The 16150-nt window shown below is 40.7% G+C and overlaps 2 protein-coding genes across 2 annotated transcripts; both read right to left on the reverse strand.

Annotated features, from left to right (window-relative positions):
• Nucleotides 1–342: 342 nt before the first annotated feature.
• Nucleotides 343–6430, reverse strand: vps72a (vacuolar protein sorting 72 homolog a). The gene is made up of 6 exons (XM_006787907.3): nt 5946–6430; nt 3560–3712; nt 2471–2588; nt 2091–2267; nt 1578–1722; nt 343–1248 (listed from the first exon to the last, which is right to left on the reverse strand). Exons 1-6 carry the CDS (start codon nt 6060–6062, stop codon nt 858–860), a joined length of 1101 nt encoding a protein of 366 aa, XP_006787970.1. The 5' UTR covers nt 6063–6430; the 3' UTR covers nt 343–857.
• Nucleotides 6431–8165: 1735 nt separating this feature from the next.
• Nucleotides 8166–14183, reverse strand: LOC102793638 (leucine-rich repeat and immunoglobulin-like domain-containing nogo receptor-interacting protein 1). The gene is made up of 2 exons (XM_006787906.2): nt 13816–14183; nt 8166–10419 (listed from the first exon to the last, which is right to left on the reverse strand). Exon 2 carries the CDS (start codon nt 10409–10411, stop codon nt 8582–8584), a length of 1830 nt encoding a protein of 609 aa, XP_006787969.2. The 5' UTR covers nt 10412–10419; nt 13816–14183; the 3' UTR covers nt 8166–8581.
• Between the last annotated feature and the right edge of the window lie 1967 nt (nt 14184–16150).

The raw sequence follows: 16150 nt of genomic DNA on the forward strand, positions 1-16150 counted from the left end.
GAAACTGCCTCGCTCTCACCCATAAAAGAGAATATCTTATGCTTGCTTCTGTGTTAAAAATTAAAATGTATAACAGGAGGGAGGATTTAAAGCTTTGATCAATTAAAAGTGTCTCAGTGATTTGTCAGACTCAGACAATTAATTAAACTCCGGGGCCCAGATTTTCCAAAACAGTCTGATGTTTTTTTTAGTTACGGTGCTGGACTGAAAATTAAAAACCGAAACATGACATTTAGTTCTTTGTCTTCTATCAGTCAAAAATTTAAAAAAAAACAAAAAAACAAATACTAAACTGTAAATTAAGACGGGCATGAGAGATTAAATGGATTTTAGTCTGGTGAAAATAAAGATGATTTTATGATGATGATGGGCTTATTTTCCCAGTTTTTCCTGTGGTTCCCGCTGTACAGACGTCCCATTTTTTATTATAAAGCAGAACTCGTTTAACTCTCAATTATTACAAGTTCCCAAAATTTATTTTTTTGATGAGAATATTTGCAAACACAAAAAGAAAAAAAGTAAAAAAAAACAAAAACATACATCTAAAACAAACAAACTAAATAAAAAGAACAATCACAGCTGCCACTGTGCAGATGCACGCCTTTTTCAGCTGATTTCCACACAGACTTCACAAATAAGACTTTTTACATTTTAAGGCCACGCGGCAGCTGTTTTGGTTCTACTACTGTTTGTTTTTTTTCCTTTTAGCAGCTCAGTGACAGCTCAAACCCAAAATGTCAGTTTTTTCCACCAGACTCCTCATGAGCTGTAAGGACAGAAATAAAAACAGTGTTTTCGATCATTTCACTGAGAATTTCAAACAGAAACCAATCCTTTATCCTCTTTTTGAAACGAATCTATGTAGCAGCCGCACTCTGTTTCATAACCATTTTCTGCCGGGCACCCTTCGCTGCTGAAGAGTCAAGTACCGTCGACCCTCCTGAAGTGTTCGGAAATCCATGAGCGGCCACGTATTTGCGGTATGCTTCCCGGATGATGCGGAAGGCTCGTGCGTTAGCGTACGGTATATCTGTGACTGGGTCTCGGTACAGTGCGGCCTTGTGGGTAACAGGACAAACCTCCTGGATGGGCACCTGAGGACTCGTCTGGGAGCTTGGCGGGAAGGCGACCTCAAACGCTTCGTCGTCACTGAATGTTATATAAGTGCGGGAGCACAGGCCTCCAGCAGACTGCTGGGAAGGTGTGGTGGGATTCTGCGGTGCAGTCTGGGGAACGTCCTGGTCCAACCTTTAGGAAAATGAAATATGACAAAACCAAGAATATACATTTATAACATAAATATCAGACAGTTGTGCTCATAAGTCTACATGTCCTGGCAGAATTTATGATTTTCGGCCATTTTTCAGAGAATACGAATTATAATACAAAAACTTTTTTTTCACTCATAGTTAGTGGTTAGGTGAAGCCATTTATTATCAAGCTGTTGTGTTTGCCCTTTTTATATGAAAAGAACGACAGAAAATACCCAACTGACCCCGTTCGGTCAATGTTTAAGCAGCAGATTACTCCAAAACAGAATCAAAAGAAAAACCAGGTAGCATCGAGTTTCTACGTACCCCTCAACATCAACATTTTCTTCTTTAAGGACTGGGTTTGAGACGAGGGGCATAAGGACTGAATGGTAACGGATGGTTGGTCCTTCAAAACGCCGCTTCTTGTGGACTTGTTTCTTCTTGTCTGCCTCCAGGCGTTCGTAGTTTTCTGCAGACGTGAAGTAAAAATCAGCCACACTGATGTGTTTTGTTATACCGCACAAACAGCTTTAGGTAAATTATTGGTGGAACTATACTGATTTACATTACAATCACTTGCTCCTGCAATCCTGATTAATAGATAATTATAATCTTCAGCTTACATAACTGGCAACGTGATACTCAGTACTCGCACATCCTGGAGTGCTTAACAGGATGGTTTCTGTCTGGTATCATTTCTGTTTGCTATGTTTCTGCTAAGACACACTAATCTCGACATTGGTTCTCTCTTTGCATAACAGGAAAGATAACCAAGAGTCCTGAATTACCCAAAGTTTGTGCAGATATTTAAAGAGTAACTCTCCAACATGTTCTCACCAAGTGATCGAATGTTGATCTCGGCTGTTATTTTCGCCTCAGCCAGCAGCTCTTCCTGGGTGAGGGGTCGGTCACGATGAGCGCCTCGTCGCCTTCGCGGGGCGTCCTGGCGTTCTTGTAAGCGCAGATTCGTCTTTCGTGTATGTTCACTGGTGGACTGTCGGACAGACTTCCGAGCTGCACAAGAATTAAGAAATGCAGTGTTAAAAAAAAAAACTAAACCCAGCGGAATAAAACTTTTTTTAAACATGTTTGTAACTTTCCCAAAATATTATGATCCAGTCACTGAATGCACACGACTGGGAGGTTTATGCATCCTTCTTTTCAAATAAAAGGAAAGCACTATGGAAGCATTAGTAGGAAGTTTAGAGAAATCTTACTCTCTGCAAAATCTTGGAATTCTTGTGGAATCCTCCTTTTTGGCTCCACTTTAGTTTTCTCCGTCTTCTTCTGCTCCTCTGTTCTTTTAGGTTTGGGTTTTGGCACCTTTATTGGTTCCTTGGATTAAACAAAGACAGAGAGCATTTTCAATTCGCATCTGTTTCACTGACATGCAGTTTGAGGAAGAAGATGAAAAACATTAAATGTTATGCTATAACCACACACTAAACATGTTCATGCCAAGAAATAAAAAATATATTAATATTAAAAACAATGAAAACTGTTATGTTAAAGGATTTTTTTTTAATCTGTTTGTTTTTAACATATGTTAATACATGTCATTTGACAACCAGTGGCTTCTGTGGAGCTGCAGAGCAGTTTTAACCTTCGGCTGACTGACTGAGGTCATTTATATGTGTCAGTATGATATTTTTAAATCAAAAATCTTTCCTACAATGATTTTATCCTTCAGCTCTTCATAGATTTATAAAGGATTTGGCCCATCTGTGAGCCAAGGATAATGTACTGTTTATTTTTTAACTAGTATTTAGATACCACTTTTCTAATCTCACTGAGTACTCCGATTCACTGCTGCAGAAGCCTTGAGGCAGATACTTAATGCCAATATGATGTGGAAAACAGTGAAACTGACAGAGATAAGAGGCTTAACTCCTTTTACCATAAAAATATAAAACATCATTAATTATATGTTAGAATATCTGGCACAGATAAAGGAAACAGCATAGGTGAAACAGGCACAAACAGAAACAGAGCCACTTAAAAGAGTATTTCTGTGTAAAATATAATGGGGTCATTAGTGGTCCGACTTGGCCATTAGTTGCTAAAAAGCTTGTTCGCCTGAGGGATAAGGAGCACACATGTGTGCAACTGTACCCATGTGGGGCTGAAGGACAACACAGGGATTGAAAAAAGGTGGTAAATAGTAATTTTCCTTTTTCTTTTTAAAGGGAAAAACAAACAGTTTCCATCTTTGTTTTTCAAGTCCGCTGCAAAGTGATACATGATGACACAAGGTATTAGGGCAACTAAATTCAGCTTAGCTCAAAGTATGATTGGTTCTGCAGTACCTTGTAAGCTTTGGTGACAACCCGACTTTTCCTCCGAGGTGCGTCCTCCTCCTGGTCACTGTCCGGCTCGTCACCCTCATCGATGTCGAAGTCACTGTCAACCTCGTCCTCTGTGTCTGAATGTTCTCCGTGATACTCATCATCTCCCGATTCCTGAACGACAAACAAATGGAGCAATAAATAAAAATCAGGAAAAGAACAACAGAACAAACCATCTGCAAGTAATCCGAGACATACCAGCAAAGACACCAAACACCAAATTTCCTCTGCATTTTTTCTAAGTGTAGTCTTCAGGCCTATTGATTAAAATCTGACACATTTGTATCTGGCAAGTGTGTAGCAATGTATGCAAAGTCACATCCCATTAAGAGATTTAGTAATAAACAGATTATTTATTTTTAATAAAGATGTTTCCCCTCATTGTCAAAGCTACATCACAAAACTCAAACAAGCATCCTTAAGCCCAAACCAGGTGCAAAGATAAATAAAATAACACAAATGCATTATGTGCACTAACAATGTGAATTTTCAAATTTATTAAAATAAATGTGGGTCATTTTGAAACCCAACATCCAACGACAGTAAAGATTTAGAAAGCAGCACAAGACAAAAATATCCCTGAAAACTGCACAGATAAAGGAAGCGTGTGCACACACAGGCACGTTCACAGTGCTTTATCAACGTCCCAGCAGAGATGACTGAGGCATCTCAGGATCTGTTTGTGATTTTTTTATGAAGCCACTCTTGTCAGAACTGCCAGAGCTGCCGCTGCCAAATCCCCCTACACAAGGTGACCCCTGAACCAGCAGCTGTTTGAAGAAAATTAGCCACACTGTAAATTGAGGAAACAAATTAGCATCTTCAAAAGCAAACCATAACGTGTGAGATTGCTACAGCATCAAATGTTCTGACAAACAATATCACACAACTTTCTTCTCTCTTCAAGCGTGAAGCGGGAAAAGCTGGCATCATCTAGGCTCTGCTTACAGCTAGTGTTCAAACTATAATTGTAAGGCCAGCTCTAAACTAAGTCACGGTCACCATTTCAAATGAACAGTGGCAAGACACACTCATTTTTAGATGTGTCCTTTTAATTCATTGCTAATTCAGGTCAAAAGCTCATTTCTCTTATAGTTCCAAAACTGTACTCTCAGATCTGAGAACCCCAGCCTAATGAAGAGCTTTCTCCATCTATCTTTCCATTTTGTGCTGCTAATCCAGGTCCAGGTCATAGGCGCAGCAGTCTAAGTAGAGAAGCCCCAGACCTCTCTCTACTGGGTCTGCTCCAGGTCTACCTCCTGCTAATACACACTCAAAACACCTCCCCTAGGAGGCATCATAATCCAATTCTTGACCCACCCCAACCGGCTCCTTCTGATATGTAAAGTAGACACTATACTCAAATCACTGAGCTCCTCATTCTTTCTCTGAAGCCGAGCCCAGACACCATTTGGAGGAAACTGATTTCTGACGCTTGCATTTGCAATCTCGTTTTTACCCACAGCTCGTGGTCATAGCGAGGGTAGAAACACAGATCGACTGGTAAAATCGACAGCTTCGCTTTCACACTCAGTTTTCTCTCTTGTCAAAATCCAAAATCTGATGAGATTATTTTTCAACATTACTACGGAAATGATGGCAGGAATGGTTACTGTTAAAAATCACAATCAAACATGACTCCCCAATTACCAGTGAGAGTTAATCAACTTTTAAACCACAACCTCAGCCTAGTACAGAGGAAGTAAGTGCTTTCAGCAATGCACTACTAAATTTATGATACAAGACCCAATAAACCCCAACAAATATAAATAAATAAATACATTTAATTGATCTGCCCTAGCAAGAACATGATAAAACTAAAATAGCTTTTAAAATTGCTGTTTACATGCACATAACCCTTTAGTCAAGAGCTTCCTGACAAACTCTTTAAAAGTACTGAAGTATAATGCAGTGGCCCTGCCATATATGATACTCTCATTAGGATTTAATATTAAAATAAACGTGTGAAGATGTGCTGGCTTGTCTAAAAGGTCTGGATCGTGTAATGCTGCGAGAGTCTGATTTATATCAGTGAGACCCACTCCCAGTCATGTCAGTCTCAAAATAGTGAGAGATGTCTCCTGTACTAGTGCATGGTCAGTAGCCTGGCAGAAACTAAATTCTTCCGTTGTACTAATGTGTAAATAATATAAATAAGTGAGTTGGCTGCGGGCTTTATCGTCGGGCAGCAAATAAGTATGAACCAATTTCCCCAAAATCGAGCAGCGGTGTTTCAGGCATTGCGCGCAGGACAATAAACTTTGTTTTTGTAGGCTCTAGTTATTAACATTGGAGCCGGCTAATGCTATCTCTTTGTCGCGCTCTGTTTATCAGTTTGGTTACTCACATCGTTGAAGCCTCCGTAAGTGGTCTTGTAGAACTCATCCTCTTCTTCAGCATCCAGTAGTTTAGACATACGGTTTCCCGCAGTCTTTCTGGGTTCGCGGCCAACTGCGAGGCTCATGATTGTGGTTTCAAACTATGCTAATCAATGCTAAGCTACTTAGCTCGTTATGTTACGCTAAAAGATATAGATCGTTTTGCGGGAACCTATTTGACCTCGTCGTTACTCAGTATATTTGCTTAATTGTATGTAGGTGCCCATATTTTTTAGACCCTTTTAAATTCAAGGGATACTTTATAATTTTTCTTATAAGAGACAATAAACACTGACAAATGAAATGCACAACTGACCGCTAGCTCTCATTTAGCAAGCAACCATATCCGGGACTGTTGATCTACTTCCGGGCTAGCGGGCGGACTAAAAGTTTATTTTAGTTGTTTGGCTTGACATAGGAAAAGATAATCAATTACACAGTTAATGCGAAGCTTCTATTAGAAAATATTTTATTCAAAAATTGTATAACTGTTTCATGACACTGAGGTCTTCTTTTGTATGCGTTGTCATGGCAACTCTGTAATTTTAACTATAGCACGATAATGACTGCACTACTCAGCCGTCTCTATCTACTGTTAAAGTCATTTATTCATTACGCATTTATTTATTATATTTGTTTATTGTTATATCCACTCTTTACCGTTGTCAGTGAGCTCCACTCACCGGTGAAGGTAAGATAAGATTCTTTGATTTCTCCAGTGCTTTTAACACCATCCAGCCACGACTTCTGAGAGACAAGCTGGAGCTATCAGGAGTGGACCACCACATGTCCCAGTGGATACTGGACTACCTCACAGAACGTCCACAGTATGTGAGGTCACAGGGCTGTGTCTCTGACACGCTGGTCTGCAGTATGGGGGCCCCACAGGGAACTGTGCTGGCACCGTTCCTCTTCACCCTCTACACTGCAGACTTCTCCATCAACTCCCCACGCTGCCACCTACAGAAGTTCTCTGACGACTCTGCCATAGTCTGCCTCATCACAGGTGAGGACGACTCAGAGTACAGACAGTGGACTCTGGACTTTGTTGACTGGTGTCAGCAGAACCACCTGCTGATCAACGCCGGGAAAACGAAGGAGTTGGTGGTGGACTTCCGGAGACACAGACCCACCACACTGACACCGGTGAACATCCAGGGAGTGGACATTGAGATAGTAGACTCTTATAGGTACCTGGGTGTTCACCTGAATAATAAACTAGACTGGAGCCACAACACTGATGCTCTTTACAGGAAGGGTCAGAGCAGACTCTACCTGCTGAGGCGGCTGAGGTCATTTGGAGTCCAGGGAGCGCTTTTAAAGACCTTCTATGACTCTGTGGTGGCATCTGTCATTTTTTACAGTGTAGTATGTTGGAGCAGCAGTTTATCGGCAGCTGAGAGGAAGAGGTTGGATAAACTCATCAGGAAGGCCAGCTCTGTTCTGGGATGCACCCTGGACCCATTACAGGTGGTGGGAGACAGAAGGACTCTGGCCAAAATAACATCTCTGATGGACAGAGTCTCCCACCCCATGCATGTAGATGTTGCTGAACTGCAGAGCTCCTTCAGTGACAGACTGCTGCATCCTAGATGCATGAAGGAGCGTTTCCGCAGGTCCTTCCTCCCTGCAGCTGTCAGACTGTACAATCTGAACTGCTCCCAACAAACATAGATGTTTACATCAATGCTGTAACTGCAATAAGTTAGTTAATTAACCAATTCGCACTACAACCTGGTTTGCCTCTTACCTGTAATTATTTTTATTTAATTTAATAACTGTACAGTACTCTCTGTTTATAGTAACCATTGTCCTTAATGTAAATATGTAAGAAAAATTGTGTATGTTTCTGTTCCGTGTCCTGTGTACTGTTTGTAGTATATTTGTCTTTTTGGCTGCTGTTACAACCAAATTTCCCCTTGTGGGACAATTAAAGGATTATTCTATAAGTATTACGGTCTACTTGCCCACAATTAGGTACAAAACTGCTTATGGAGATTTTTTTTAAAACCTTGCAGTTCACATATAGACGCATTAAACCAAGTGCTGTGTGTGCTGCTCCTCACTGGATGCTGTAGTGCTGTAAATTTTTAAATAAGTACACAAAATTTGTGAAAGCATAATCACTTAAATTTTTCTAAGTTCTTGGATATAAAAAAAAACAAAAACAAAAAACAACCAACTCGCATTTCACACATTTATTAAATAATAAACAGTGCAGAAATTAATCAAGAAAAGATAACATGCTACAGAAAAAAAGCTGCATACTAAACTGCACATTAACCTTAATATAAGGTTAATACCGCTATTGTTAGATTCTCCATATCTCATCAGTCCAAATAGTCCACCTGAAGTCCAATGTAATTGTTATTTTAAGTTCACTCTTTAATTTATTTTATCCTCATTTCCTTATTTTTTTGTGTTGCAAGATAAACATGATCATGGTTTGTCAGGTCACATTTCTTAAATGCAATTTAAAATATTAATTAAGATAACATGCTCATTATTATCAGATTCAAGCAAAAAAACAAATAAATTGAAGCATCTTTCAGTTTATTCACTGATACCTACTAATATCAGGTGAGTGTATTCTTTGCTTATTGACTCATAACAGCTTCATGGTAAACCTCCCCGTTTCCATATAGCTGCTTGTCCCTCCATTACTGCTCGACATGGCGCTTCGTGGCACATATGCGATTGTGGCTGTGTGTTTTATCTGACCTTTGCCCTTACTCCAGAAGAACATGAAAATGAAACAAACACTCACAGAGCTGAAAAACGAGAGAAACCCTATGGTTGCTGCTATCAGTAGGGTCTTTACATCAAAACTGAGTTTCTGATTTCCATTCACACCTGGAGCAGCAGATGGAAAGGCAGACCAACCTTTAAGACGAAATGGTTTCTTAGAAGATGATGGAAAGGTTTGGACATGAAGGCTAAAGGGCACGCTGTCGTTTCCCGCTGCGTTTGATGCCACACAGAGATACTTGCCACTATCTTGAGGCTGAGCATAGCGAACCTCCAGCGAGCCATTGGACAGAGCTCGTACTCTGCCGATGGGTGATAAAGATCTTAGCTGTGGGTTTAGCCATCTGACAGATGGCAGAGGGTCACCTTCGGCACTGCAGTGAAACACCACTGTGTGTCCCTGTTCTACTTTCATCACCTGAGCATTGCGGTTAAGAATTCGAGGTGGCCGACAGGTAAGCAAATCCGGCAGCTCAGCCTCAGGGAAATCCAGAAAATTCCAGCCCTGCAGCTGGACTGAGGTAATGCAAGTTGGCGGACTTTCACCAAAGTCCATGTATAGTCGTCTTTGCACCACCCAAAGCAAACGGCAGTCACATGCCAGTGGGTTGTTATCAAGCCCCAGAGTTCTTAGGGTGTCCACTGAATAAAAAGCTCCAATCTCAAGTGTGGTAAGACGGTTTCTGGATGCATTCAGCAATCTGAAGTGGGCCAAACCCCTGAATGCTCCAATTTCAATCCTAAGCAGCGATCCCCCAACAAGATGTAACTCTTGGAGCCGGAGCAAGTCTCCGAGAAGGTTTGCATGAATGTAGGTGATGGGGTTAAAAGAAAGGTCAAGGTATACGAGATATACAAGGTGATGTAAGGGGATGTAGGGGAAGGCACTTAGGTTGCCGTGTTTAATGGTTAGTGATGTGAGGTTTAAGCCAAAGAGACTGTTCTCTGACAGACTCTCCAGCCAGGGGCAATGAGAAATGACAAGTTCCTTTAGGTGGACTAGATGGCGGAAAGAGTAGTTTGGCAGCGTAGTGAGGCCCAGTCGGTGAAAACTAAGGCTTCTCAGCACGCTAAGTTGTGTGAGCGCCTCCATTGGCATAGCAGTAAGGTTGCAGCCATCAAGGTGCAGCTCCTGCAGACTGATTAGTCCTGTAAAAGCTTGATGAGAGACATAAACCAAGTCATTATCTGCAGCTTTCATGAACCTCAGGGAAGTTAATTCACTAAAAGTAAAGTCGAGGAAAACAAGAAGCTGATTGCTGCTTACATCCAGTAACTGGAGGTTTGTTAAGCCAGCAAACGCTCCCACTGGAATAATCTTCAGGTGATTGCGACAAAGGCGCAGAGTTCTCAGACTCTGCAAGCCGAGAAAGGCTTCCACTTCAATTATTACCAAAAGATTGTCACTTAAATCCAAGTCCGACAGCTGTGTCAACGTGTGGAACTGCTGACGCACCAAAGTCTTAAGCGTGTTGTGGGTTAAGTTTAGCAGTCTGGCTTCCTGTGAGAGACCATCAGGAACTCTGGTAAGTTGGCCACCAGAGCAGTTCACTTCCAGCACCGTAACATTACAGTGGCAGGATGGTGGACACAGCCAACGCGTCTCAGATGTCAGTGCCACCCCTGCTGCCAACAGGTAGAGAGCTCCCCAGCACAGCCGTTGGTGGACAGCGCTCCTCTCGAACATCTGGTGACCTGTGTGCACGAGTGAGGGGATAGATAAAGTGAATCACAGGTGAAAGGAGTCACGGCTCTTTCTGTATACATTTTTTTTACTCATAAATGATTATTTTTGTATCACCACTGCCAGTTAGGAATAGAGCAAAGAGGAATTGGGTGTCAACTTGTCAGAGGGATGGTGGCAGAGATCCCTTGATGGGGTTAAATTAACTTTATCTAATGCCAGTCTGACTTTAAATCTGTTTAAACTCTACATATAATACACTTTAATTTACAAAACCTGTTTAACACAAGCGATGAATGTGGCAGATGTTCATTTGATCCTCATTCTTTGATCTACTCTCTAAAACTCCCGAGGCCCTTTGAGATCTATGTGCCTGGAGAATTTACACCAACAAAGAAAGTATTAAAGTGCCCCACTTCAGTGGAAGGAGACAAAGCTTCCCCACTCTCATAATTCAATGGCTAAAAGATTTAATGTTGTTCCTACACAACATTAAGTATAGTGTCAGGCGGGCTCCAACAGTTTTTGTTGTTTGTGTGTGTGTGTGTGTGTGTGTGTGTGTGTGTGTGTGTGTGTGTGTGTGTGTGTTTTTAATAAAACTTGATATTCAGCTCTTTCTCTGCTCATCTCCATTCCAGCTCCCTCTCTAGAAGATTAACTAAATGGCTCTAATTAGGATAAACAGCAAATGTGAATATTTGATTCAGTCACGATGCTGAAAGAAGCCACTTATCCTCAGTTATGTGGCAATATGGTTGCCAAGCACTTATTAATTTGCTTGTCTAAGCGTTTTAAACACCACCACCGTCCCCCCACCCACGCACCCCCAAATATGAAGAGAACACAATTAATATGATTTGTGGTCTTCTATGGGAAAAATGATCTCTCCTGCATGATCATGCATTTTGACTAGATAAGCCAAAAAAGATGAATGTGAAAAAAAGATTTATAATTTTAAATCCAAGCCATAATAACATTAAACAAAGACCTTTAATGTATATAGAAAAATAACAATTTCTTACACGTGGCAAAAGTTTGTTCAATCACAACTAAATCCACTAGTTAATAATGTGATCCTTTTGCTCTTGACAAACAGGAGGTGTATATGGAAACAGCTCGTACCCCTGAAGCCCTGTAAGGTGATATTTTGTCGTTTATTTCACACAAGATTTCAAAAAATATACCTTACAGGACCTCAGGTGTCCTTTATTTGTAGACCTACAAATATTGAGGAATGTGCTTTTGACTGACTTTAAGTGTTAATAATTTCAGCTCATATAATACCTTTCATTCATCAGTTTCATCATTTTTCTCCTTTATCCTCACTGATGTGACATTTAAGCCAGATTCACATCTGAAGTGCTCTCCAAAATCATCCGTCTGAAACCTCGACACCTGAGCGATTCGCTGAGGGAGGCTGGGAGTTGAAATTTGAGCTCATTATTTTGTTACAGTTCTCAAAGCTCAGGGACAAACCTCCACACTGTGGATTCGTTTAAGAAACCCATTCCCCTCTAATGTAAACAACCAACGACAAAATAAAGATATTAAATTAAGATTTTAACTTCTCGGTGAACCGATACTGCAGTTCATTCAACAGAATCCATCTCTGTATGAGATTATCGCTTCTCCTTTATCTGTTGAGTGTTACCAGACAAAAGTTGCATCACGCTGACCTGAATTGCCCTTTCCAGGTTGCTCGTGCAAAAGCACGGTGCACCTCTCCTCTAAGAGGCTGCAGTCCTGTGGATAATTTTATTTCAGCTTCAAAGCTCTACTCGGAATAAATTAGACCCAGAAAAACAAGAGCAGATTGCACGCTCACTGTTTTTGTTTGATTTCTTCGGATAGAGGGAGAAAGAGTAAACCGGCACCACATGAGGCATCACGTACGAGAGTTATCTGTAGTTCCTCGGTTACATGCCTCTCTGGGCAAGATTGTAATGTGAGAGTAGCGCATACTCCCTGGCCAGTATTACAATGACTAATTTAGATTTTTAAATTATTATTATTATTGTTATTATTGTGCACATTCTTCAGTTTCTACAAATGATGGAAACCATTTAACGTTTATTATTTACAAAGATTGTAAAGAAGGACTGGTGAAAGCTGATTTGAAGGTGGCTGTACTTTACGTCTTTTTAATTTTTTTTGGCAAAGGTTTAGTAAAGTTCAGAGCCACTGAATGATGGATCACAAATAATTCTGATTTTTTATAATTTTCTTTAAGATGTTTGCGACAGAAAGTCTCGTGAAGCTTTCACAAAATACAGAAAATACAATAGTCTGCTGTGTAAAGGTTGTCAATCAGACATTACATAATTGAAGACAGTAGCAAACATAGTGCCAGTAGTTATGGAAAACAAAGGTCATGATCTTATTATTCCTAGAACTGTGATCACATAACAGAGACATGCATGACTGGAAGGACGCCTATTATAGCCACTAACATTTTTTCAATCTCAAATCATCATAAGCTCGTTTTATGTATTTTTATTTTACTTTGCCACATCCGCCAGTAGGTGGCGGAAAAAGCAAAAGCATTTCGGTGCCTAGAGGAAACACTGTCCACAGGCTTGGTGCATAAGTACTGCCAAGGTAGTGTCTTAATGTGTTGCCAGTAAACACATAATGGTGGCTCTGTGGTTGAACATGTGAACATGTAAACAGGTGTATTCCTGTTAAACTTGGGTTGCACGCAGGTAAAAACGACGAACGTTGCAGCTCGTCAGAAAATGTGCGACTTGCTGAAATGTGCTGTTTGGATTCCCAAGAGCACGAGAAAGAGAGAGAGAGATAAAAAAGCAACACCTTCAAGTGTGAAGCCACCCTCTGTTTTGGCAGCTCGGCTCACACGTTGTTGTGCTGAGCTGCACAGAGCGTGGCACACGTAAGAGAAGAGATGGTGTGAAAGAAAGAACGATGTCCATTATGTTTGTGACATCTCTCACAAAAGTGGCTGCAGATAAGAAAGTACTCGTACGTGCTGGACCTAAAAAGGTTCATTTGCCGCACTGATTTTCACATTCCTGCTGATTCTGATCCTGATTTTACCCTTGTCATCTTTGCTTTCTTAGAATTTCCTCAGTCATTTTCCACATGATACATCCAAATAAAGACGCCACCGTGGAGTGCATGCATCTACTTTTCAGGTAATTTTACATCAGCACTGGTGTCTGCGTGGATCTTGGGAGCGGAGTCTGATTGCTGGTGGTGACGGCAGCTCCCAGTGGCATTGAATCACGGAAGAGTACTCCTCCTGAATTCCTCTGGGAGGGCGCATGCTTGAGAGTGAGAATAGTTTACAGGTGTGCCTTGGCAGTTTCAAAGACTCAGGATGGTGGTGCAAAAAAGGGAGTTGCAGTAGTTTGTAAAGAAATCAAAGGAAAAGCAAGCAGCCAACTCACCTTCTCTTCAGACTGATGGGTTCGTCATTGTAATAGCTCCATTTTTACATGCAAATGACTTTTCTTGTGCTCTTTGTTTGTTCTTTTTTTATTGTTCTGTTTTATATTGTTCTACTTTTATACTAATAGAAGAAAACAGAACTAAAAAAAAAACTAAAGTAGATGTGCCAGTCTTTCAGTTCCTCCCTACATCACTGCTTATCAAAAATCCAATCCAAATGTACCAAGAAACTTCCCAGAGCAATCAAACACATCACCAAAAAAAAAAAGCTTCATGCTCCCGTTCCTCAAACTGAAACTCTGAGGGAAGCGCGATGCGGTAGCTCAGTCCTCCTGTTGCTACTCTGTCCTCATGGCAACAACAACCTGGCTGCGGACGCGCGGGCGCTTGGTGCATGCTGGGGGATTATATGCACTAGCTCCTGGACTCCATCCAACACAGTGCACTGGATGACGGGAGGCAGGCACAGGTCAGCCAAATGCAGAGATTTATGTGTAACAACAGATGGGGATGAATTTCAGCACTCACACTTGGAAATAAAGGAATATCTTTTTAACTCTTTTGCCCCATCGGAGGCTTCTTAAAAGTTTGATTAAGACATTAACCACAAGTTCTTCTGTGGTTGTAACACTGTGGCTGTTCATCTAGTTTAAAACTAATGTAAGACTCCTGAAAAAGGAGGGACATTAGGAAAGGTGGGATTTCTAACAGTTGATTGGTCAAGGTCCATGAGATGGTGTAATGACCATGCTTTCTTTTCCGCATCAGACTCAGTTTGCCCAGTTTGTATCACACTATATCATTCTAGCAGGGGGGAAAATGTAAATGTACAGCTTAGTATTAAAATTTAATGCAAGTTTGACTCAAAAACCCAGCAAATCAATCAAACCTTGTATGGCCACTCTTAGAAAATCAGGTTTATTGTAACAAGCAGGACTGTAACTGCTGCTGTTACTAAACTGCAACCTTGAGCTTTGTGTTTTAAGTTGTTGTCTTGACAACTGGAGACAATTTTGTATGTTAACGTAAAGCGGTAAAAGCAGACCTTTCAAAGAAAGCAGGCTACAAAAGTATGAATAAGGTGCCCATTCATGTAATTTCCCAGTCATTCATACAGTGGACTGATGTTTGCGTGCTGCTTCGAGCACAAGGATTATTTTTTTTCTCACATGTGGAGCTAAAGCCATGAGGCACAATGTTGTTTCTGTGAGGCAGCAGTGCTAGATGTGACATACCATGGTGGCAATAGTTAACCCAGGTTTTCATTTTCCTTAAATTCCAATTAAAACCTAAGAGTAAAATTTTAATGTTTTTTTTCTTGTATTTGACTTAGTTCAGAACGTCTCGTGATATTACAGCTTAAAATCCAGAAGAAACTCTGTAACTTTTTATCTTATACTGCCTTTTATGTTTATGTTTGCCAGTTTTTTGAAAAAAAAAAATGAAGGAACTAGTTGAATTTTATTTTTGATTTTTGGTGAGACTTTGAATCCAAAGTCAAAGGTCTGTGTTTTTATTTACATACATTGCTTGCTTGTATGTCAGTAAAGATTTTAATCTTGAATGTTTCATTGATCAATTTCCCACATTAAGTGTTTCCTAATTCATTTATTTTATTTATTACTTGACCTCTAATAATTATCCCAGGGGGTATATAAGTAGTTTTTTGAAGTAACCCATGTAGGGTTATAGAAGTGTTTAGTGTGATCTGGAACAACAGAGTAATTTTGTCTGTTTATAAGTGTCGGGAGTGTCGTGTGTGGAGGCGAGGAAGTGACCCAAACGCAGGACTCGTGGATAGTGAAGAACTGAAGATGGTTTATTATGAATCGTGGATGAACAGGGCAGGAACGAAGGACTGACTGGCTGAAAGACTGGCTGGCTGGCTGGCTGGCTGGCTGACTGACTGACTGACTGACTGACTGACTGAATTGAACATACATACGGAGAGACGACATTAACATCAATGACACGACAGTGAACGAGTGGAAACAGAGGACTTAAATACACAGACTGATGAGGATGATAATGAGAGACCGGTGAGTACACAGCTGAACATAATCTGGTTAATAACACAAGAGACGAACTGACACAGGAAAAGCAGGAAGTGAGAACATTGATGTGGCAACATAACCTAAACGTGACAAAACTGAAAACACTGGGTCACCGACCCAGGAACCCTGACAATAAGTGTGGTAGAAGCTAAATTTTGGGACCAAGCGTGAAAGTACGAAGAACTAGTGTAGCAATATCATCATCACAGTAAACAACTGTTTCATGTCCAAAACAGAAAAAGCTCTGCAGAGACTTTAAGCAGCTAAATGCATTTATTGA

This window comes from Neolamprologus brichardi, chromosome 22 (genome assembly GCF_056152115.1).
Source record: "Neolamprologus brichardi isolate AB-2024 chromosome 22, ASM5615211v1, whole genome shotgun sequence".
Lineage (NCBI taxonomy): Eukaryota > Metazoa > Chordata > Actinopteri > Cichliformes > Cichlidae > Neolamprologus > Neolamprologus brichardi.